At 41.1% G+C, this 25,405-nt stretch overlaps 1 protein-coding gene across 5 annotated transcripts in view; it reads left to right on the forward strand.

Annotated features, from left to right (window-relative positions):
• FGGY (FGGY carbohydrate kinase domain containing) overlaps positions 1–25,405 on the forward strand; it is a 442,861-nt gene that overhangs the window by 224,520 nt on the left and 192,936 nt on the right. For all 5 annotated transcript variants that reach the window (XM_033225064.1, XM_033225066.1, XM_033225061.1 and 2 more), the window contains one exon: positions 17,310–17,413. In XM_033225064.1, the coding sequence (XP_033080955.1) occupies positions 17,310–17,413 (104 nt within the window). The remainder of the gene's footprint in view (positions 1–17,309; positions 17,414–25,405) is intronic.

Consider the following 25,405-nt stretch of genomic DNA (forward strand, 5'->3'; position numbering starts at 1 on the left):
AACCAGAGGACGGGGCTGTTGTAAGAGACCTTGAAGACCAGAACTGACGCAATTCCAAGGCAGTATCAATGGAACAAGAGGAGACATTAAACAATTAAAAAATAGGCTGATGAACAGTGATGGGGTCCTTTAACGCATGGGCATTATTTAGCTCTCTGAAGCAAGAGTGCACTGGACAATCACGGCATGGCACCGTTCAACAGAAATAAGCAGAATCTGTGTGTCAGGAGGGTTGAGTGTAAGTCTCAAATCTGCCCTTACCAGTTATGTCACTTCTACAAGTCACCACTTTAAACCTCACTTTTTTATATAGGTGCGAAGAGCAAGATTCATGCTTTTTCTTCTACTAATATATCCACTTCTATATGCCAAAATTTTCCTATTACTGAAGTGGTATTGCTGGAATAAATGTGATCACAAATAGAAAGTACTTAATTCATTAATTTATTCACTTACCATTTATTGAATTCTTTTTTCTGGCAACAGTGGGCTGTCCTCTTGTTCCCCAAAATAAAAAGTTGGTGAAAATTAAATGTATCCACATATACAACTCACAAAGAAACCTAAATGAAAGCACCAGAGAGCTACTAAAGGACATGAAGGGGCCAAGATCAAAAGAGAAGCCTAGAGAGCTGGGTTCAACATTTCCACCCTTTTATACACTGAGCATTTGCCTATTTGCTCAGATTTGGACTCAACATTTCCACCATTTTATAATACACTCTGAGCATTTGCTGTGTTGAAACTTGCAACTCAGAGACCCAGAAGCTAAACACCAATTTGGGCAGTCTGCAGGCTGGAAGTATAAATATTTGAGTTTGGACATCAGTGAAGAAGGAGAATACTAGTAAATCCTCTAGGTGTTAGTTGGGACCCTGAGAGTAAGTATAAACTAAAAATGGACAAGCTTTACAAAGGCCGAAGCCTGGGTTTGAATTAAATTAACATCTGATTAAATTCAGATCATCTATCCCTACTTGAACTAACTGCAAGAAGCAAGATTATATCCTTCCTTGAGGTAGGTAACATAATCAAAAGCTCAAGTTATAACTAAAAGGTTTCATATATAATGGCTGCATTCAACAGAAAATAAGCATGTAAAATATGAACAACTTCGAAAATCAAGAGTAAAAACAAACCCACAGAAAAATCCATATGCTGGTGGTATTTGACATGAACTCTTAACATACCTGTGATTAACATGGTCAAGAAATTAATAGGAGAAGATGGAGAATTCAGCAGAGATCTGGGAAGTAGAAAAATAAATGGGAATTCTAGAATTGAAACTAATAATTGAGATTAAGAACTGACTAGATGTAGTCAAGTCAACAGCATACAATATAATTGAAAAGAGAATTAGGGAACTGAAACATAGATCTGAAAAAACTATTTATTCTACAGCCAATATACAAAAGGATGGAAAATACATGAAATACACAAACAAGTATGAGATATATGGAGCATGGTAAAGGTGTCTAACAAAGGTGTAGTTGGAGTCCAAGAATGAGAGAAGAGAGATAATAAATCATACATAGAAGCTATATTTGAAGAGATATTGGCCAAAAGTTTTTCAAAACTTATAAAAGAACTCAAGTGAGTTATTTTAACTTTTGAATAATCAATTAATGCAATTCCATATTAAAAGGATACAAGAGAAAAATTATGTTAACAGTTGTTTACAAGTGCTTTTGATACAACTTAGCACATATTCATGATTTTTTTTAAAAAATCATGGCAAACTAGGAGTAGAAAGAACTTATTTTGATTAAGGATAGCAACAAAGAAAAAACCTAATGCAAATATCATACTTAATGGTGAATTATTAAAAATGTTCCAATTCTTACCACTTTTATTCCACAGGGCCTACCCTGTGCAACAAGTCAAGAAAAATAAATTAAAAATATAAGAATTAGAAAGAAATCAAGCTAACGTCATAGATGATACAATTATACACATATAGAATATCAAAAGAATCAATAGATAAAATGTTAAAATTAATAAGTAATTTAGCAAGGTTGCTATTGCAGAAAGTTAATACAAAACTCAATTTTATTTCTGTAATCCAGAAGCAACCATTTAGAAAATAATAATTTTAAAATAGCATGATTTACAATAAAATAAAAAAAGTGTTAAGTAGGAATGAAGATGTGTAAGACAACTATGCAGAAAGCTATAAAACATTGAGAAAAACTAAAGAAGTCATAAATAAATCGAGGGATATGTGATGTTCATTGATTGGAAAACAGTATTATAAATGTCACAGTTTCTTCCCGGTTGTTCTATGGATTAAATGTACTCCAGTTCAAAATTCTAGCAGATTTGTGTGTGAGAGGATAGAAATTGGTAGACATCCTAAAACTTGCATGGAAAGGATAAGACAATCTTGGAAAAGAACAAAGTTGGGAAAACTCCCTAATGGCCGATATCAGAACTTATTATAAAGTAATTAAGAATGGTATTGAGGCAAGGACAGACAAGTAACCCAGAGGAAAACAGATTAAAGAGCCCAGAAACAAACTCACATGTATGGGGAGTTAATTTGTGGCAAAGGTGCCGTTGCCAGAGCTGTAAGGAAACAATGTATTTTTCAGTGAAATAGTGCCCTGCTGATTGGTTATCAGTATGACAGATATTGCATTTTGGCCCCTCTCCTTATACTATACATACAAATACATTCCAAACAGATTAAAGACTTAAGTATGAAATGTAAAAAAATAAAGTTCCTAAAAGACAGGGTCTTCATGATCTTGAGACAGACAATTTTCCTAAATAGGACATTAATATAAGTGCAACCATAAAGAAAAGGATTGGTAAATAAGACTATGTTGAAATAAGAAACTTCTTTTCATCAAAAGCTGCCTTTAAAAGAGTGAGAATGCAAGCCACAAAGTGGAAGGAAATAGTTTCAATGCATGTAACAAAAGATGTGTATCCAGAGTATACAAAGAATTTCAACACATTAAAGAGAGAAGAACAATTATGCGGGCAGAACGATGGTTAAATATGTGTATATATGTGTGTGTATAAATGTGTACATATATATATATATTTCAGCGGCTTTGCAGAAAAGAGGATATACAAATCGACGATAAGATATGAAAAATTTTCCAGCCTTGCTAGTCATTAGGAAAGTCCAAATTAAAACCATACTGTGATATCACTACACACCCCGCAGGTTGGCTAAAATCAAAAAGTTTGATAATGCCAAGTATTGATGGTGATATGAAACACCTGAAATGCTGAAGCATTGCTGTGGAAATAGGACCACACTTTGGGAAAGAGTTTCGCAGTATCTTGATAGGCTGTGATTCAGCAGTCCTATTCTTAGACATATATCCAACAGAAATGTGTACCAGAAAAAAATACATATATAATAATACACATAAAACCATTATTTGCAATAGGCAAAAACTGCAAACAAACCCCCAGTTCCCATCAATAGTGGAATTCATCAATGTTTGGTATATTCGTAGAGTGGAGGATCATAGAGCAACAAAAATGAACAAAGTATTGCTACATGCAGCAGTGTGGTTGAATCTCACAAACATGGGTGACTGAAGCTGGCACAAAGAAAATACACTGAATGGTTTAAAAATTAAGCAAATCCTGTGGTCTAGACATCTGGACAGTAGTTATCTCTGGTAAGGCATGGTATTTGGAAAAGGACCTCAAGAGGTTTATTCTTGATCTGGATAGGTGTGTTTACTTTGTAAGAATCCACTAAATTCTGTACTTAAAATTTGTAGCTTTCTAATGTAGGTTATACTTCATTGATAAAGTTTATTAAAAATATCAAAGGCTCTGGGCAGCCCTGTTCTAGGCATTGGAAATGCAGACATGAGTATGAAATAACCTGGCTGTGAAGAATGGAGAAGAGGAGGTGAGTGGTAATTAACAGGCAATTAGAGAAGGAGTTTGTTAGAAATGAAGTCAGGGTGTGTCACTTTATACTTCAGCACACAAAGGAGCAACTTGCAACTCAACACACTTCCTGCCTATATTAGGTGCTTCATAATAAATGTTAAATTCTACTCCCACTTTGCTATACTCATAATCATAAGTAATCAAGAGGGGAAAAATTATGTTAAGAATCCTCTTTTTTAGTGCACAATCCATGTTAGTGATAGTGGTAGCAAGTAGGTTTTTTGTTTGTTTGTTTGTTTTTGATATCCTTAACAGTGAGCCTTCCTCAAACAATGTATTAGATAGAATTGCCACTTACTCAGCTGAAATTAGTTAATCAGTGATTACTTTCTCCATGGAATGTTAATACATTGAGTTTCTCTTGTATATATAACCAGGGATTCTGAGCCTCTTTCATCTCTGCCTTGGGCCACACAGCCCCATAGAAAGATGATGGAAGGGAGAAGAAGGGAAGAACACCTGCCAGCCTGCCAGAATTTTGGCTGTAGATTGGCAGGCAGACAGCTGAATGGAGGGAGGATATGGACAATGAAAAGGACCATCTAACTTGAAGGCACAGTTTCCACCGACAGCACAGCAGGTGCTGCCAGGCCTGTACAGAGCTGGAAATCCTGGCAAGATGGCAGCTGCTCCATCTCGTCTGGCCCAGTTACTGCCTGTGGCCCATGCTGACGAGAGTTTGGGGAGTTACCATTCCAAAGAACTCACAAGAAAACAGGACTGACTTGGACGTATTCCAGGTTTGCCTAATGGTATTTCAAAATGGTGGATTGAATGTTACTTGAAAAATCATTTTAAAATTATTTCCTTTGAAATGCAGAATTTAATAGGAGAAAAAGCAGAAGGAGAATGAAAAATAATATGGATATACAGAATATGTCCAACAGAAATATGTACTTGAGTGTACCAAAAATATGTACAGGGATACAGATAACACCATTTCAACAGCTTAATAGTTAGAAAAAAGGTATGATTTCAGGAGCCAGACTACCTAAGTTTTTATTCCATGCTGTCACCTACTGTCTTTGTGATCATGTGTCAGTTACTGAACATGCTGAGTCCAAATGGGTATCATCATAGCAGTTGTTAGAATTAAAGAAGTTAATTTACCTAAAGCACTCAAAACAGCACCTGGCCTGGATAAATACTACACAACTACTAGCTGCTGCTGCTGCTAACAGTTAAGCAGTTTTTGTAGCTGGGAGTCAGCAGCCACAGCCAGGGTGGAGGAGATCCTTCTAATCATAAGATCAGAGGAAAGAGGGCTTCAGTAAAGAAGCCTTCTTAGGCCCATACAGCAGGAATTACTTCTTCTTGCCAGAAGACTGGTTTGTCCTCGTTTGAAACCATGATTAGTCTGCCTCTGCCATGTCCTTGGCTCCTCAGGAGATTATAAACTCTTTGAGGACAGGGATTACCTTTTTTTCAAGTATTATTTCTCCAGCAGTACTGAGCACAGTGCCTGATGTAAAGTCATGCTCTGTAAATGTTTACTGAATTGAATCCTTCTAAACAGAGGAGGGAGATACTATTAATCAGGGCTGAACATGTGACAGCACTGTTCTTTCAAGCCAAGATTATATGTATGTTCTTTCCTTTTTTTTTGAGATGGAGTTTCACTCTTACTGCCCAGACTGGAGTGCAATGGCGTGATCTTGGCTCACTGCAACCTCCGCCTCCCGGGTTCAAGCAATTCTCCTGTCTCAGCCTCCCGAGTAACTGGGATTATAGGCATGCGTGTCACCACGCCCGCCTACTTTTGTGTTTTTAGTAGAGATGGGGATTCTCCATGTTGGTCAGGCTGGTCTCGAGCTCCCAACCTCAGCTGAGCCACCTGCCTTGGCCTCCCAAAGTGCTGGGATTACAGGCATGAGCCACCACACCTGGCTTTTTTTACTTTTAAATCATTTCCCTTTTAGAGATGGGATGTCAGATGCCCAAAAAATTCAGGTCATTTGCGTGAGGTCATGTAAGTGGTGATATCTGGAAGTGTCTCCCTCAAAGCCAGTGCCCTTCCTCACAGGCACCCATTCCCTAAGGCACCTAGGATGGGCACAGAGAAAGGAGAACCAAGCCTGGCTGGGGCTGCTGTCCAGAGAAGGTGGGCAGGTGTCAAGAGCAGGTGCAGAGGTGGAGAGGAGAGCTAAATCTTGTCCTCGGTAGAAGCAGAGATGTCATTCCAACTGCAGGTTTCGAAAAATGTCAGTGCATACCTCACGAGATTTTCTGTAATTCATTTCTACTCTTATCTTCTACACTATTTATTTGCCTAAGCTGTTGTTGTCTTTGAAACTATGTCAGCCACATGTCATTCATTGTGCCGCAACCCTGGGCTTTTTATCCTGCTTAGGGTTTGGTTTGGTTTTGCTTGTTTTCTCTCCCCAGCTGCTCTGCCTATCACTTAATTCTCTGAGCCCTCTGGCCTGAGTCTTATCTGGCGGTAGGGTTCACCTTACAATCCCATCTCCAGTCTCCTAGGAATAGTGGCAGGGGAGGGATCAACATCCAGCTTCAGGATCTATTTGTCTTTTTGGTCTTATTGTCTGAAGCTTAGGTCAAGGATAAATTAATCAGTCTAGATGTGGGAGAGCTCTCTAACCCTCCCCAGGGAAAGTCCTAGCCTTTATAGAAACTTGGCCTGGTTTTGGCTCTCAGAGTTAATTCCAAGCTGTGAAGAATCTGTCAATGTTCAACTAACCCCAACAAAACCTTTGGAAGTTTCTGTTGCAACCGAAACTCCTATCACGGGAGGTGGTACTGAGCTTGGCATCAGAGGTTGGAGAGAGAAGAGAGCTAGCCTGCTAATTAATATTTTTGTTTTCCTTAAATTTCAGGCTTTTTTAAAGTTTAAACATCCTAAATAACCTGTCCTGTCATTTCCCATCTCTTTCCTGGTGTTTTCCTGAAGCATCTCACTGGTTCGTTTTATGTTTTTGAGGGATTATCTGGGGTGCTGATTACTTTCCCTAACTTCAAGGAGCCTTTGAATAATTTTATGAATGAGACCATTTGTCTAGGGGCAAGAGAAGGTTGCTGAAGGCAACCTAGTCCTGCTTTCTCCTAAGAGAAATTTACACTAACATTTGTTTAGTAGTGCCTATATCCCAAGTACACGGCTCTTGCCTTACACCTAGGATGAACAACTATTCCAGTTTGCCCCAGGATAAGCTGGGGGAGTTCTTTGGGTCCTGGACTGTAAATAAAGTATAGAGGAGGAGAGTTATCTTTTCTTCTGTCTATCCTAGGGTCATAGCTGGGGCCCTTTTAACAAAAGATAGATTAACAAGAGAGAAGCATACACATTTATGTAATATGTAATATGACATGGGAGCTATCATATGGAAATGCAGACCCAGAGGAACAGTTAAATGTGAGTGTTTTTATGTTAGGCTTGATGAAGGGTAGACAGACATGGAAAAATATGATAGGGCAAGAAGGGCATGATTTAATGATAATAAACTAGGGAACTTAGCAAGGCCTGTTAGTGCAGATCCATCCCTGTGATCCTTCATCTCCAGACATAAGGATGGTGCTTTCCTTTGAGTACAAGGAGGGCACCTCTCATGTAAGGGTCTTATGACCTGCTTCAGGAGACAGTCAGAAAATCCTTCCTAGGTTTAATGACCTGCTTTAGGGGAGAATGGTGGGGGAAAGGTAAAAGCGACCTCTATGCCCCTATGATTTTCTCAGATACCTTCAGCTTAAACTATTAAAAATACTAACATGCCATGTTTTGGGGTAGCATGTCCTGAACCCCATCAAGTGCAGATACCAGGAAAAATGACCCTGTAAAGGAAATGCCATTATTTTCACCTTACAAGTGAGAAAAGTGGGGTTGGAAGAGGTGTGTTCCCTTACAGAAGTTTGCACAGGAAGCTGGTGGTGAGAAAGAATCAAATACAGATCTGTCAGACTTCAGACCCAGACCCAGAACTTTACACCAACCAGTTTCTTCAGAATGCAAAGTTCCGTCTCCTTCAGACTGTGTAGCTCAACAATTTTGTACCATCTGGCTATTTCTCTCTACTGTGTATTTGACTTTGTCTCTTTTGTCTCAGGGTGTACTTGAAAGCCTTTCCCTCCCCATCTTCCTTCCCTGATGGCTGATACACTTCTGCCTCACCTGCTTTAGGAGCCCCTGCCTCCAACCATCCAAACGAGGTCGGGGACTGGGGCTCCTTCCTTCTATTAGACTATTCAGATCTGAGTCACTGGTCACTCCCATAATGTCTCATAAATGTCTGCCTGTGTATCTTTTCATCACTGCTAGACTGGGATCTTGTAAAATACAAGGAAACAACTTTCATCTTTAGATTTCCAGCACCCAGCATAGTTCCTGGCTTATAATTGGGGATCAGTAAATAGCTGTTGAATTAATCAATTTATAAATTTTCAGGAAGCCATTTGTGCGCTTTCAAGTCACGGTATTCAGTCTATTTAAGGACTTATTCCATAAGATGCATTTGTGGTGCTTAGGCCAGTTCTCTTAATTTTGTTTCTGTTTTTAATTTTTACAAAGTAATTTTTGTGAGTTAAGTTGGCTGTTTGGATTAGATTTCAACCTGATACTTTACCATGCCTAATGTCTGAGAATGAGAAGTTGTCTTGTCTGAAGTCATAGATGATAATATCCAAGTAATCTAGAGGCTGTATTGAGGTTAGGAAGAAAGGAATTTCTGAAATCAAGTTTTTGCTTTGTCTTCACTGTAGATTTTTCTAGTTTTCTCTAAGTCTCAGATTTCCAAGCTATACATATTAGCCTACCTTTGAGATCTGATCTTTCTGGGTAGAAAGGAGAAACAGAGGAATGAGACCCAGTTATTGGAAGGTCTGTTCTTTGTTCTCTCCACTCCTCCCAATACAACCCGCCTCTTGAATTGGTTTCTGATTGCTCTAAGTCATGGAGGAGTGTGGCATGAAGACAGAAATGATGAATGCCATTCCAAGTTAAATTGCAGCATGCATGGTGCTGCATGTAATTGTGGCTTTTTGTGAAGCAAACAGATTTTGGTTTATTCTTAATGTTTAAAATGCTAGCCTGGGTTATGCCTACTACCTGGTACCTCATTTTTCTTATTCCCCTGGGACCCCAATTATTTTTGTCATCAGTTGTATAGTCAAGGACAGAAAACAGATGTTCCAGTCAATCTAAGTAAACCCAAATAACTCTGGCAAAGCACACACCGTGCTGAAAGCAAATGAACTGTTAGGCCAAGCCTTGCTATTAACACCAAAGATTGGAAGTTGTCGGCAGTAACAACAAAAATGGTGAAAATATATTGAGTAAACTGTCCCAGACATTGTTCCACTCAGTTAATCTTCATGATAGCCCTATAAGCTACATTCTACCATCATTTCAATTTTATAGATCAGGAGACTGAGACACAGGAAGCTTAAGTGATTTGACCTACTTGCCAGACTTGAAACCAAGCAGCCTAGTTCCAGGGCCCTTTCTTTGAACCATTACGCCCTAACTAGTTCATATATCTAGTAAATGTCTGTTTACATCTCATGTAGACAAAGACTTTTCCTATTATCTTTCTTGCTCTGCAGAGGGTGGGAGGATTGCAGGGGCGGGGGCAGTGGCAGTGTCAAGGTGTGTAAAATTTCTCTGTTGGCTTAAATCGTGGGATTAGTTTTTTAACGTAAACCTACTTTAGGATTTAGTTGGAGTAAGTTCTATACCACATTTCTTTTAAGATCAAAGTAATACTTTATGAAACATTGGGATTACCTTTTTGACTTTTTTTTTTTTTTCGAGATGGAGTCTCGCTCTGTGGCCCATGCTAGAGTGCAGTGGCGCAATCTCGGTTCACGGCATCCTCCACCTCCTGAGGTCAAACGATTCTCCTGCCTCAGCCCCCAAGTAGCTGGGACTACAGGCGCATGCCACCATGCCTGGATAATTTTTGTATTTATAGTAGAGATGGGGTTTCACCGTATTAGCCAGGCTGGTCATGAACTCCTGACCCGCCTAGGCCTCCCAAAGTGCTGAGATTACAGGCATGAGCCACCACGCCTGGCCACCTTTTAGACTATTTTACTCCCCTTCATTTGTTAGGCTTGAGGTTAACCCTTTGGGTTTGCTTTAGTGGCATTTTGACAGTAAGTCCTGAAAGAGATCTGAGTTCAGCTATGCTATTGTCTGGGAATACTTAGAGTTCTTATAAGCAGTTGAAAAGAAAGGAACTAGCTTCTGTGAATTCCACGAGATAATGTAGGATAAGATAGAGTTAGAGTCAGGTAGATCTGGGTGTGATATAGTCCCACCCCCAGATCCCCTGCAATTTAGCAGTGTGGGACCTTGTAGAAGTTGCTTGAAAAACTTTACTCTCCTCTTCTCTATTTGTAAATCAATGTGATGATAACTACCTTGCAATATCATTGTGGGAATCAAATATGATAATATTTGCAAAGTGTCCAGCACAAAGCAATCTCCCAGTAATCGAGGATCTTAGGACCTTTAGTCTTTACCAATGATTTTTGACAAGGTATGTTGTGAGGCTCCAGTAATTACATTATTACCCATGAGTGGCCACTCAAAACCCATCAATATTTTTCACCTTTATTCATATTTAAGACACGGAGCGTTTGTCAGTGATTAAATGTGCTATTGTTACCTAGAAAATGTCTTGTGCTTTACTAGTATGTGACTTCTGCCACACACATTCATTTATTCATTCATTCATTCATTCAACGACGATTCATTCATTCATCAACGACGATTCATTCATTCATCAACGACAACACCAAAAAATAGTAAGCCACTGCAGTGTGAAGACTTGCCCTGGCCTCCGTTTGCTTATAGTGTAGTAGAGGGATTTGTTTGTGTTGTCTGTGCAAACACATAAACTACAGTTACAGTGGTAGAATCTGTAGAGGGTCAGGAGATGGGCTACAAAGGAAGGAGGCTTGGTCAGTTCTGCTGGGCTGGGGTGTTTTGGGGATGTGGAGAGATGTGATCAGGAAAGACTTCTGATGCTGCAACTGAGTCTTCAAAATGGAATCCATGTTCCCTAGGATTGTTATGGGATGAGGTGTATTGGTGGAAAGGATATCCTAGGCAGAGGGAGCACAGTAAACAAATGCTTAGTGTCAAGGACCACCAAATCACATTCAGGAATAAGGAGAAAAGATCCCAGCCGTATGGAGCCCTGCTTGTGCCAGGCACTTCTGTAGGTCCTGGATGGAGTAGCTCCCATTTATTGAGTACCGGTGTGTTCCACCTAATTCTCACCGCAACTTTGTGGGTAAGTATTGCTATCCAGATTCTTCAGATATGGAAATTGAAGTTCTAAGGGATCAAGGCATTTTTGCCCAAGGGAATGAAAGAGGGATTCAAGCCTAACTCTGAAGAAGTAGATAAACAACAAAAACAGCAATAACAATAATAAAAATAATAAAAACAGCAAAGATTCATATAGTACTAGGCATGTTTTAACCTGTACCGTTCAATATAATATCCACTAGCTATATGTTGCTACTTGAATGTGAATTAATTAAAATAGAATAAAAAAATCAGTCCTCAGTTGTACTAGCCACATTTTCAGGGCTCAGTTGCCACATGTGTCTGGTATCTACTGTATGGGACAGTACAAATATAGAACATTTCCACCACAGAATGCTCTTATTAGCACTGTTATAGGTACTTTACACCTCTATTAACATATATATAATTTTTATAATCTGTGAGGAGGATACTATTCATATTGTAGAGATGTGGAAATCGAGGCATAAAGAAGATAAGAAACATAAAGAAGATAAGAAATCACATGATGAATGAGTCCTTATTTTTAAACACTGTGCCATAATACTAACCCAATATATTGTGTTCTGTATAACATAAATGAAAGTCAAAACAATGGACTTCAGTGTCTGCTTGTATGTAGTCTGGTGTTAGGTCTTCTGCAGAGAACATGTCTTTGATATGATTGTTATCCTTCCAGGAGCATACAGTTGTCAATTTGCATACATAAAGCTGGTGGTCACTAGGGAGCCTTCTCTGGAGACCTTCCTCTCCAGGAACTCCAGAAACCTCCCAGCCAGCTTTGGCAAGAAACTCACTGGATGGGATTCATCAGTCAGTTCATTAATCCAAATAGTTGAATCAAGAGTCTCAAACTGATATAGTCTTAAGTGTGTTCAAAACCCTTCTTATCCTTTTTGATACTTCAGAGAAGGTGCCTGAGGTTGTTATTTCAAGAGAGTCTTTTTCAAGATGCCAACATATCAGATTCAGAGACTGAAAATCCTAGTTGAGTCCAACTTCTACCTCTAAGTCACTAAATAAACTCAACTAAATTACTTCACCTTTCTGAAATTCAGTTTCTTCAATTGTGAACTGGAAATGAAATACACATATCACAGGATTTTCTAAGGACTAAATTGAAGGTTACAGTATTTGAGGATATTTTGCAAGCTATAAAGTACTTTATATGGCTATAAAGTGGGAGATAATTATAACACAAATGGAAGAACTTAGGATGTTTTTCTTCTATATAACCCTGTAAGCTTTCAAAACTGCCACAGCGTGATAAATTATAGGAAAACGTACTCTTAATCATAATATTTGCAAAGTCTCTTTTTTATTTTACATAAATATAGTAGGTACTCAATGCTTGGGTGGAAGTATTGTTGGTTGGATGAATGGGAGAGACGAAGGGAGACAGCATATTAAAGTAAATAAGAGAGCTGTTCATGAAGTTTTAAATGTTCCTTTTTTACCATTCTTTTTAAACATTGCTTGATATGAACTATGTGTGTTACACTGAGGGGTGGGAGGCATTTAGTTCGTTGAGTTAGCCTGTTTTTCTGCTATTTGTTTTTTAATTCAACAAACATTTATTGAGCAACTGCCATCAGTTGGGCATTGTGCAAGTTTCAGGGAAAACACAATTGATGATGTCACCATTTTTTAATGCCTGTTTTCTTCAGCTGCTACTTTTGCTCCTTAAACAATTTGAGGATTGCAGAATAAACTGACACTGGTATGGTCATATGAAGGGCCCCATCGGTATTGAGGGCTGCACTTGTGTCAAAATCACATCTTGTGAATTGTTTCCTGATGTACATGTGCAGCCTGTGATTCCTCTATGGATCGCAAAATATGTTTCTCCAGAAAGAAGAAAGCTCCTCCCACCTTTTCTTGCTTTTCCCTGTTTGTCTCTGAACCTCTTTTCTCGGGGACAGCCCACCAAAACACTGTGTGGCCAAAAGAAAAATAAGATATGTCAGCTCTCTGACTCAAGTGGTCTTGCAGTGAACATCAGCTATGCATGGCTGCTGAATGGGGGTGGACATTAGGCAGAGCATAGAGAACCTCTCTTGGGAAATCAGGCTAGTCCCGCCCAACATATATAATTTTAGGTAAGGAGACACCTCAGCTCGTATTTTAGGATAAGCTCTGTGTATATACTGAGAATGGCTGAGGAAGGACCTCCATTTGTAATTCATTTCTCTCATTGTGGAGGTGAGAGAACCAGTTCAGACTTTTAGGCTATTTGTGACAGAATTGGGGCTGAAACTCTGTTTTTCTAACTCTTAGCCCATGGCTGTCACTGTGTTTCATGGTGAACTAGCACTTCCAAGTATGTTTTCATTATATAAGACAATTATAACATCGTAAAGTGAGGAGTATAGAAAGAATATAAGCTTTGGAGTCAGTCAGAACATGGTCAAATCCTGGCACTGCTTCTTAAATCCGTGTGGCCTTGGGCAAGTTACCTGAACACTCTGTTCTTCTGCTTCTGCATCTATTAAGAGGAAGAAAGAATGTTTACCTTTTATGGATGTTGCAAAGATTAAATGAGAGAACATTCAAAGAGCTCAGCACAGTACCCAGCCTATCTTTGTTTTTTTTTTTTTTGTTTGTTTGTTTGTTTTGTTTTGTTTTATTATACTTTAAGTTCTAGGGTACATGTGCATAACGTGCAGGTTTGTTACATATGTATACTTGTGCCATGTTGGTGTGCTGCACCCATCAACTCGTCAGCACCCATCAATTCATCATTTATATCATGTATAACTCCCGATGCAATCCCTCCCCCCTCCCCCCTCCCCATGATAGGCCCCAGTGTGTGATGTTCCCCTTCCCGAGTCCAAGTGATCTCATTGTTCAGTTCCCACCTATGAGTGAGAACATGCGGTGTTTGGTTTTCTGTTCTTGTGATAGTTTGCTAAGAATGATGGTTTCCAGCTGCATCCCAGCCTATCTTTGATGTTGATATGTTTACTAGAAAGGAAGAAAGAATCTAATTGTCTCTTGAGAGGGGGTTCAGATGAGTTTGTTAATGATGGTGATGCTGGTGGTGGTGGAGAGAGTGATGGCAGTAGTGATGATGGTGACAGAGCTACCATTAAACATCTCTTTTTAAGTATTTCTGCAATATCACAACAACCATTTGATGTTGTTATTTTCCTCATTTTATAGCAGATCCTTCTGTCTCCAAATTTCACCCTTTTCTCATAATAGCACACTAGTTCTCAGGTTCTAAGTCTAGATATAGCAACAATGAATCTGCCAACCCAAGAAGAAACAAATGAATATTTCCTACAAATTTCTGGTCCCTTCATTTTAATTCCCTTCTAGTATTGAATGACCCTGTAACATTAACTTTACCTGTACTTTATGTGTGTGCAACCGGTAAATGTGGGTGATTCTCAGGAATTCCTTGAACCTATTTATGATACTGTGGACCAACTGTGGCCAACTCCTTTTTTGTCAAGGATCTCAGAATCAATGTATTTACGATTCCAGTATTTTGAGATGTACAGATAAGTAAACATTGACTGCCCGGCTGTTGGATTTTTATCTTAGAGAAAAACCTGTGAGTCTTGGTGGCGAAGAACCAGCACTTTGGAATCAGATTACCTGAATGTGAATCACAGCCCTATTCCTTGTGAGCTGCGTGACCCTGATGAAGTTACTACTCATTTCTAAGCTTCGGTTTTCTTACCCATAAAATGAGGATAATACTAATACCAATCACATTAGGTTGTTGTAAGAATAAAATGAGACATGTATAGAAAGAGCATGTAAAAAGAGCTCACTTAAAATGAGTTCATATCTTGGGTTCTTCCAGTACAAAAGCCTTTGTGCCCTGAATGGGGAATCGTATCACTCAGGATCCGTCCAGCAAAACATAAACCACTCTAAGTGTTTAAAAAACAGGCAATGTAATACCCAAAAATGGTGATCCTGATGATGGAGGAGCTGAGAAGAGCTACATTCCCTATGAAGCAATTCAGAGATCAGTGAAATGGAAACGGCTACCATCCCCAGGCTGGAGGGACTAAGGAGGGAGGTGGTGTTCTCATAGTCTAAAGGCAGGGGACACCAGCAGATGCTGGAGCCATAGCGGCCCTGTCAGCGGAGCCCGAGTGGTGGAGGGGAAACAGCTGCTGCCTGGCACAGTAGAGAAGTAAATAGGCTCTTGCTTCCCCTTTCCTCCAGGCCCAGATCTCCCAGCAGGGCCAAACTTGGCTGACTTGAGTCTGGGAACTGCTGCCTGCAGGGGCAGCCCCACAGTACTGAGCAGAGCAGGGGACTTGATCTGAAAACACATAGGCCAAGGATTCTTGTAGGCAAAAGTCTCAGACCTTTATTGCCTGGTTGTGGATATCTAACTACTGTGTGATAACTAACACAAAAAGTTTGTAAGAGTCTTACTTCCCCCTGCTGCTAGACCTCTGAACAATAGCAGAGGTTCACAGGTTGCTGTGCCCCAGAAGGTAGAATTTGGAAAAAGCAGTGGAAAACCCTCGAAAGCTGTAAGAGCCCTGTCTCTGGCCTTTTTCTCACATTGCTTTCTAGCAAGGGCTGCTGCTGAGCAGCCAGTGCCTTCAGTATCTGGGGATTTGTGGCCTGATGAGACATTCCTACCCTGCTATTTACCTGGCTAACTTCTGCAGAATTGAGTATAGACTGAACTTCCTTGGGCCCCTATAGGTGGGTTAGCTGCCCTTGTGGCCCCTCCTGGGATACACTGATTTCCCTGCACTGAAATGCTCCATTTACGCTTCCCTCTCCTTCCCACCAGACTGTGAGCAGGGACTTGTCTTCCTCATCCTTGCATCCCCAAGCATTTGTACTCCTACTTCCTGCACTGAGCTAGCTACTGTGGTAGGTCCTGGGCTAAGCATTTGAGTAAGAGTACCAGCCCCTAGCAACTTCTATTATAGAAGGAAGGCAGATGGCATGTGTGATGTTTCAAAATTACCAGTGTATTTTGTGCTAGGGAAGTCCAGTGCATGACACTATTTAACAGGGAGAATCATCTGTCCTAGAGGATCAGGGAAGCCCTGTCAATAGGAACTGGCCTGACGGAGAGGTTGGGGGAATGGCATTCCAGGCAGAGGGAAGAGCAAATGTGAAGGTCTTGAGGTGGGAAAGAGCATCGAGGATTAGAGATTGAGAATAAACGTGGCATTGCGTGGGAGCTGATGAGGTCAGCAGGAGCTGTTCTCTCCTGTGTCCCAGTCTCTGCGTCCTGCCTGAGCACTTTCTACCCCCAGCTTTGTGTTGTAGTTCTGCACGTCTGCATGTTTGTGGCTTCCACATCACACTTAGTATATATCGTTTTGTGCATAGAAGGGACTTGTTGGATATTTGAGCAAGTGAATACAATTCCAGACCCTAAACAGTCTTCCTAGCTTTCTTGTCACATTTGTAACGTCAGTTGCCCTGCAAGTATCAAGGAATACGAGCCCTATGGGGAAGAAGCCTGAATTTCTACCATTTATGGGAAACCCTCTGCTATTTGGCATTCTGTTACTAGGAACTCGCTCTCAGTCATCTCCTTCACACTTGGAGTTCTACGATAAGTAGTAATAAGAATGGTGACTTAGGGATGCCAAAAAGATTCAGTCATCAGACAGTTCCTTTGCTTTGACTTCTTTGGGATTGAGATGTGATGTGTTAAACCAGATTCCATTTGGCTGTGCTCCTTCCTAGCAGTGTGGCCTTGGGCAAGTCAGTTAACCTCCACAGACTTTAGTTTCTCCTCTGATGTCTAGCATTATTAATATCTATGATGGGGTTAAAATGAGACCATGTATGCAAATATGTAGCATAGTGCCTGGTATTTAGTGAGCACAAAATAACTGATAGCTGCTGCTTTTGGTATGACAATTACAATTACTGTCATTATTATAATGTTGGGTGCCATACATTGACCAGAACAAAGCAAAATCAAAGCAGGCTTCTGAGTTTTCCCATGCAGGCAAGTATGCCCTTTGGGTTTCTGCTTGAGACTGCCCTACACACAGGACTCTTCCTCCATGTTGTTTGACTATTAAAAAGAAGATTTGTTAATGCTTGTTTTTAGCTATCTCTCCCTCTTTTTTATGTGTTAAAGAGGATTTGTTTTTGTTTTCATTTCTCACAGGAGTGATTGGGGCAGATGTGAAAGGGCACGGCCTTGTCTGTGAGGGGCAGCCAGTGACGTCACGGCTGGCTGTCATCTGTGGAACGTCTTCTTGTCACATGGGGGTGAGTCCACTGAGCACAAAGGCAAAGCTACCACACAGCAGCTGCAGCCTGGAAGAAGACCCTGAGTGCTGGCTCCTTCACCCCTTCACTTCTTTCCTCTCTTCCCTTCCTGCCCCTTGTGCTTTGTCTAGCCAGAAGCTCAGCTCCCCACTCCACCTCCCTTGCTTACATTTGCTGGATCTTTTTCCAGGGGCCAAATTCTTAGTAAGCATGAAAAGGATTGAGTGCTCCGTTTGACGTCACCCTGGCCAGAGAGCCCAGGCATGAATGGTGACATCTGATCCTAAGGTGACAAAGTCTAGCTCCCCTAGACTGATCTGTCTCTAATGGGTAGGGGGGTCTTCTCTGCAAAGAGTTTCTGTTTTCCTTGGCCAGGGAACTCTCAATCAATATAAATCCATCTCCCTGGGAGCGTCCTGATGATCTATAGAATTAGACTGCATATCATGACTTCAAAAGAACACTGATAAGCAATTTTCACTTTGTTAATTTTTCTCCATGAATTAGTGGAAAGGCTTTCTCCAAGATTGCAGTTAAAATTTAGTGCCTGCCCTAAAATTTATATCTTCTTTAAATGCATGAGTCTGAAAGCATTCCATTCCGATAAGTACCCATTTCTACCGTATTTTTATTTAAAAGTCATTACTCTGTTAAACTTAAATCGACGACTCTTTGGAATTTTCCCAGATAAGTGAAATAGAAGGAAGAGTGGGGGAGGAGCAGGGAGATGAGCAGAGATTAGAGCGGGACACAGCCCAGGGCAGAATCAAAGCAGCTATGGAAGAAATTATGTGGGATGTGAAACTGTTTTGCAACTGTAGGGACCCCTGAGCCTCTCTACCATCAGATATTCTGGTTCAGTGAATATAAATATATGTACTTATTTGTCAATCCCTGCTCTTGTGCTAAACTGTGGATATAAGAGTGACATTGGCTCTCCCATTGATGAGATGAAGTTATAACAGGTATTAGAATATAATGCGAGGCCCCCCAATGTAGATACAAATTGATCTCATGATACTAAGCATCTGTCACGTGCCAAGCAATATGCGAGGTATTCTTGCACATGGCATCCCATTTTGTATGGCTGAGGGAGCCAGCCCGAGTGGTTTCCAGTCCCACTTCCTCAGTTTACTAAGTGTGGGCCTTTGGGCAAGGTACTTAACCTCTCTGGGCCCCAGATTCCTCATCTGCAATATGTGGAGAGCAACAGCACCTGTCAGAGTGCTGCAAGAATTAAATGAGGTAATACTAAGTGTTCCACGTGCAGTAAGCACATCCCAAGAGCTCACTCTTAATCACTAGGACTGTTGTTGTTACTGAGCAGAAAGCAAACAGTGACTGACTCTGCCTGGGAGGGTGCAGGGTGATAGAATCTTCTTGAGATGACATTCCTGCTGGACTTTAAGGAAATAGATTCCCTTCTGTTTGTCAGGGCTCTGGGCAGTCTTGAATGGAATTTGTCTAAGTTTTAAAATTGTAGCATATTTGCCTGGGCACAGTGGCTCACGCCCGTAATCCCAGCACTTTCGGAGGCCAAGGTGGGTGGATCACCTGAGACCAAGAGTTCAAGACCAACCTGGCCAACATGGTGAAATCCCATCTCTACTACAAATACAAAAAATTAGCCAGGCATGGTGGCAGGCACCTGTAATCCCAGCTACTCGGGAGGCTGAGGCAGGAGAATTGCTTGAACCCGGAAGGCAGAGGTGGCAGTGAGCTGAGATTGTGCCGTTGCACTCCAGCCTGGGCAACAAGAGCAAAATTCCATCTCAAAAATAATAATAATAATTGCAGCATATTTCTTCTGCTCAGCAGCCCTTTTGTAAGCCTCAGCTGTCCCTGAAGGGAGAGATCTGCAGAGGCCTGAGGCCTCTTTAAGCCAGAAGGCACCAGCCCAGGAGCCAGCCCTTCTTTCCCTTGATATGAGTCTACACTTGTTAGATTGTCTTCACTGAATACTGATTTAATCCTGTTTAAATTATCTCTTATTTTCACAGGGATGCATCTAATCAGGCTTCTCCTGGGAGATCTGAATTTCGGGCATTTTTATCCCACTCAATTCAGATTTCCGAACAGAAGCAAATCTAAGTGGATGCAAGCGTCTCTGTGATGGCCTGCTTCTCAGTCTTACTGTCTCTTAATGGAGATGAGACTGGCTTTCCCTACCCATTTATTTTACACATTTGGGACCTAAAGCATGAAAAAGTCCGGTAATTTTCCCAAAGTCACAACAAGCTTTGAAGTTCTGGAGCTAAGAACTCAAATCTAACTCTGATTCCAAAGCTCCTACTCCTCCTTTCCTCCCTGAATTGTGCATGAGTATGATGTACCCTTAGAGGAATGGTGAGAGCATGGGCTTTTACGTTGTCCAGAGGCAAGCTTGAACATCTGCTCATGCACGTTTTGGCCCTCTGACCTGAGTAAGCTACTTAACTTCTCTGAGCCTCAGATTCTTCATCCATCAAATTGGGGATAATGATGCCAGTCTCACAGGGTTGTTGAGTAACATGCAGTATGTAGATTTGTACCTAGCACACAGCAGACACTCAAAAATGGTGGAGATTGTTATTAAACTTTCCTAATGATGTCAACGGCTCACATGAAGCAACTGTTTGGGCTTTAACAGGTTTGATGGGCAGCTGCAGTTGGTTGCCATGAATGAGGGCCATAAAATGCCAGTTTATGGTGACCGTCTTGGGCTGGAAATACAGTCCCCACCCCCAACCTGCTTTGTACTTGGGGGTGGAAAGGGACCCTCTGGGCCAAGGGGATTAATCATCAGCTTTAATGTTGTGTCATGAGGGCGAGACTGTGGTCATGCTGGCATGGGAAAGTGTCTTTGATCTCCTCAGGTGCTGGGAGCCCAGCAACAATAACACCTTTGTTAGGTCTAGGAGAGGTGCAGGTCTGAGGAAACACTCCCAGGGAGACTCAAGGACCCCCTTTGTTGTGGTTCTGGCAAATAAAACCGCCAGCGTGAGGAAAAATTTACCAAACAGAACACAGGGACCAAAGGGGGCTGTGGGTTTTTCAAAAAGTGGTTTTCAGCATGATCTGAAGGATCCTCTTTCTTCCTGTCTGCTCACTTCGGATGTTTCCAATTTAGTAGACTGGGACAAAATTCCCAGGAACATCTTGTGCTCGATCCAGGTTACCTCTTTCTAGATCACCCAAAAAGAATAAATGAATGAACGAATGACCATGTAAGTGAGTATTGATAAATACTTAGAAGCTTCCTACCTCCAGGTTCCTGTTGCTTCCAGGAATCTGGAGAAAAAGCCTGAGGTTGAACATAAGACATATTAATAAGGCCTTTGATATTTTAGAAGTTACAAGCATGGCTGCACATTTATCTTCTTTGTGGATGATTTAATTAACAGAGGGAAAACTGCCGTTCTTTTTTTAACTCCATGAAAGCAGAGCTGCTTGTTCAGAGTTAATTACTACCAAGTCACCAAAACCCCAGATAATACACAGCAGGGGTTAGCCAGAGGTTGAAAAGTCATGGGGTAAGATAGAACTGATCCTTACCATTGCACCAGCACCCTTTTCTTGAGCCGTCAAGTTGGGTTGTAACTTGGCAGCTTGTCTTCCAGTTAGCATGTCAGATGGGGAGAGGACCCTGGGGGGTCGGGGTAGGGAGAAACACTGAGGAGGTAAGATTTGAGCAGAGCAATACTTGAAGAGAGCTGGGAACTTCATCTGCATCTTAAATTGCTCAGAACTGAAGTTTTTTCAGTCTTAATGTAGAGATGGTGATTCTCTATCATTGAATGGATGTGGAGACTCAAAAGACATAGGCTCATACGCTGCCCCCACTACTTACTGTGTGAATTTAGGCAGGATGCTTCATCTTTCACTGCCTCAGTTTCTGCATCTGTTAAATGTGAGTGATAGTATTTACCCATAAAATTTTGTTCAGGTTCACATTAGACCATCTTTGTAAATGACTTGGCACTGTACCTGGCACAAAATACCAAATATGATATTGTTATTAAAAATGAGTCGTTAGGCTGGGCGCGGTGGCTCAAGCCTGTAATCTCAGCACTTTGGGAGGCGGATCACGAGGTCAGGAGATCGAGACCATCCTGGCGAACACGGTGAAACCCCGTCTCTACTAAAAAATACAAAAATCTAGCCTGGCGAGGTGGCGGGTGCCTGTAGTCCCAGCTACTCAGGAGGCTGAGGCAGGAGAATGGCGTAAACCCGGGAGGCGGAGCTTGCAGTGAGCTGAGATCCGGCCACTGCACTCCAGCCTGGGCGACAGAGCGAGACTCTGTCTCAAAAAAAAAAAAAAAAAAGAGTCGTTAATCATGCATGAACAATCCATGTGATTATGGATTAGAACTGGAGACATCAGTATGAACTTATATTTAGTTTAACATAGATGCAGATGGATGTATGTAGACATAGTTATGGATATATATACATATACAAGTTAGTAAGTACATATTTATTTCCTGGCCCTGTTAGCTGAGATGGCCTAGAAATAAGGACACCCCAAGAGCTAGTTTTTACCAGCACGTAGCGTCCAGATAATAGTGTCTAATACCATTATCCAATACAAAGAACCAGGACTCCTTGGAGAAATGGTTGATTTTAGGATTGGGATAGGAAATATACAAGATGAGCTTGGCGCATTTGCAGTACCAGAAAGTTAGGAAGTTCTCAAAAAAAAAAAAAAATGAGAATGTGTCACAGGGAGCCAACTGCAGGAGCTCCCAGTGGCCACAACTGGAACAATTTAACAGTAAAATAAAGTATTATGAATTATAACCCAAAATATAACATAAATATCCATAAGACCATACTGACATAAATTATTTTGAATAAATAAATAAATGAAAAGAAGAGACACATCTCCTATACAGAACAATTCCAAATAATTTATGTAAATGTTCTACCATTAAGGAGATAGAGCATAACTTTCCACTCCTTAAGTGTGGACTGCACCTAGCGACTTCCTTCTACAAAATATGGTATAGAAAATGGGGGAAGAGTAATTTTACATTGGAGAAATATGAGAAACAGTCATCCAGGTGACAAGGTCAACATCAACAACAATAAGTCATGTTGATAGTATGTACCCTTGATATGATGTAATGAAAGTGACACTTTGTTGTGTTCATCCCCAAATCGTATAAGCCCAGTCTTATTACCAGGAAAACACCAAATGGATCTTAGTTGAGGGATATTCTGTAAAATACTTGACCAGTATTTCTCAAAACTGTCATCCAGGTCATCAAAAAACAGGGAAAGTCAGAGAAACTATCACAGCCAAGAGGAGCCTAAAGAAACATAATAACTAAATGTAATGTGGTATCCTTAATGGGATCCTGGAGCAGAGAAAGAACATTGGGTAAAATCTAAGGAAATCTGAATAAAGTATGGTCTTCAGTTCATGATAATATATCAGCGTCATTCACTGTGACATATATACTTGACAGAAGATATTAATGATAGGGGAAATATAACTGGGTGTGAGGCATATACGATCTTTACAACCATCTTACGTTGTAAAACTATTCTAAAATTTAAAATTTATTTTTTAAATATTCATTAACTATTCACTCATAAAGAAAACTTTTTTTTTTTTTAATTTACCTGGCTAAGTGCTAAAAGTCTTCAATAAGATAAAATGTCTGCTGGGTACGGTGGCTCATGCCTGAGCCCCTTCCTTACACCTTATATAAAAATTAACTCAAGATGGATTAAAGATTTAAATGTAAAACCTAAAACCATAAAAACCCTAGAAGAAAACCTAGGCAGTACCATTCAGGACATAGGCATGGGTAAAGGCTTCATGACTAAAACACCAAAAGCAATGGCAACAAAAGCCAAAATTGACAAATGGGATGTAATTAAACTAAAGACCTTCTGCACAGCCAAAGAAACTATCATCAGAGTGCACAGGCAACCTACAAATTGTGAGAAAAATTTTACAATCTCTCCATCTGACAACTGTTCAGAAATCAGTTAGGGAGCCTGTGGCCTTAGTGTCTTTGGGCTCTAACCACAGAAAAGCCACCTTTCAGACCATACCATGTTCTTAGAACTGTGTTCTCTGGGTAATGTCTATAACAGCACTCTACAGCTTCCTCAGAACACCAAGGAAAACATTCCCCAGAGGCAAAGGGCGTGGCCTGGGCGGGGGGAGGGGGGGACATGTTTCACCCAGGACCGGAGGCACTGCACAGCATTTGTTTGTTAGAGGAGCAGAGGATGCTCAACATCATTAGTCATTAGGGAATGCAAGTGAAAGCCACAGTGAGATCCACTCCACACTTACCAGAATGGCTGAAGTTGTGGCAATAATGTGGGGAACTGGAACTCACACACCGCTGGAGGGAATGTCAAATGGTGCAACAACTTTGGAAAACATTTTAGCAGTTTCTTAAAACCTACATCTACCCTGTGATCCAGACATTCCATTCCTATAAAAGCCAGGCAGGGATACCTGGCCCCATGTTTCTGGAAACCCACTAGGAACACGGCAAAGTCAGGTGAAACAAGGCATCTCAGAAGGTCAGGAACCAAAGCCTTTAGGGGGATTCTACCTATCAGCTGGCCTGAGCCCAGTTTTCCACAAAAGACTGCAAGTTGCCTGGAAGAATGGTGTAAGTTCTTCCTCTAGAAGTAGAGGGCGAAAATGGTGCAGCTGTGTTTTAGCTTCCTCCTGATTAGCAGCTTGGGTTCTTCTCCCAAGGGTACAAGGGAGTGGGATGGGATGGGGGTGGTAGATGGGAGTGGAAAGTTCTAGAGGACTGCCTTGATTAGCAGCAACAACAATCACAGCTCATATTTATTATATGTTTATCATGGTCTAAGAAATTTGGATTTTTTAAACCCTCATAATAACCTCATACAGTAATCAGAATTATCTTACCAATTTACAGGGACTGAAACCGAGGCTCAGAGAGACAAATGACTTACCCAAGCCTGCAAAGCTAGTAAGTCTTTTTTTTTTTGGAGGTGGAGTCTCGCAGTCTCACCCAGGCTGGAGTGCAGTTGCGCCATCTCGGCTCACTGCACGATCTGCCTCCCACGTTCACGCTATTCTCCTGCCTCAGCCTCCCGAGTAGCCCAGACTACAGGTGTCTGCCACCATGCCTGGCTACTTTTTGTATTTTTAGTAGAGACAAGGTTTCACTGTGTTAGCCAGGATGGTCTCGATCTCCTGACCTTGTGATCTGCCTGCCTTGGCCTCCCAAAGTGAGGGATTACAGGTGTAAGCCACTGCACCCAGCAGTAAGTCTTACAGATAGTTTTGCCACTCAGGCAGTTGGATTCCAGAGCTCAGAATGATGAGACACAGGCTATGGGATGGGTTGACCATAAACACACATGTTTTGTGGGAATGAGGTAGAGTGATTACATGGCAGATCTTTCCCAGAGCCTGATGAGAACTGCAAAGTTAAGGCTGGATCACAGCTAGACTGCAGTGCTTTCATTTTCCCTTTTTCCCCGTCTTCCAAATCACTTCCTTTCAAGAAGCCAGCAGCCTAATGATAACAAAATAAACAACATCACTTGTCACCATCATCCCCTGGGAAGAGAGTATTTATGAGACTCCCTATTTAATCTTCCCCTGTTCCCTGCTGTGCTGTGGTCAAGTACCAAATTTGGCAATGTGAAGACATGCGTCTGACTTCCCAACTCACAAAGATGTTTTTGTATTTGTTTGGGAGAGCATGATGAAAACCATATTGATTTTTTTTTTTCCTTTTCCTATTTGCCACACATCTGTTGTGTGGGTGATTCTGATATTGTGGCTGCTGAGGGTTACCTGGCAGTAACCCTCAGTAAGGGGAGGGTTTGTGCTTTTCCAGCAGCTTGGTATGGATGAAATAGACGATGAAGGCAGTTATGGTGGAGCCCTAACCAAGCATTGGGTCCCGTGCCAAGTGCCTGCACGCATGAGCTCATTTAGTTCTACATACATTTAGCTCAGAGGCTTTAGTATTTGTACCTTGTTTTTCTCTTAATTTT

This window comes from Trachypithecus francoisi, unplaced genomic scaffold (genome assembly GCF_009764315.1).
Source record: "Trachypithecus francoisi isolate TF-2019V2 unplaced genomic scaffold, Tfra_2.0 Lachesis_group12, whole genome shotgun sequence".
NCBI classification, from domain to species: Eukaryota; Metazoa; Chordata; class Mammalia; order Primates; family Cercopithecidae; genus Trachypithecus; species Trachypithecus francoisi.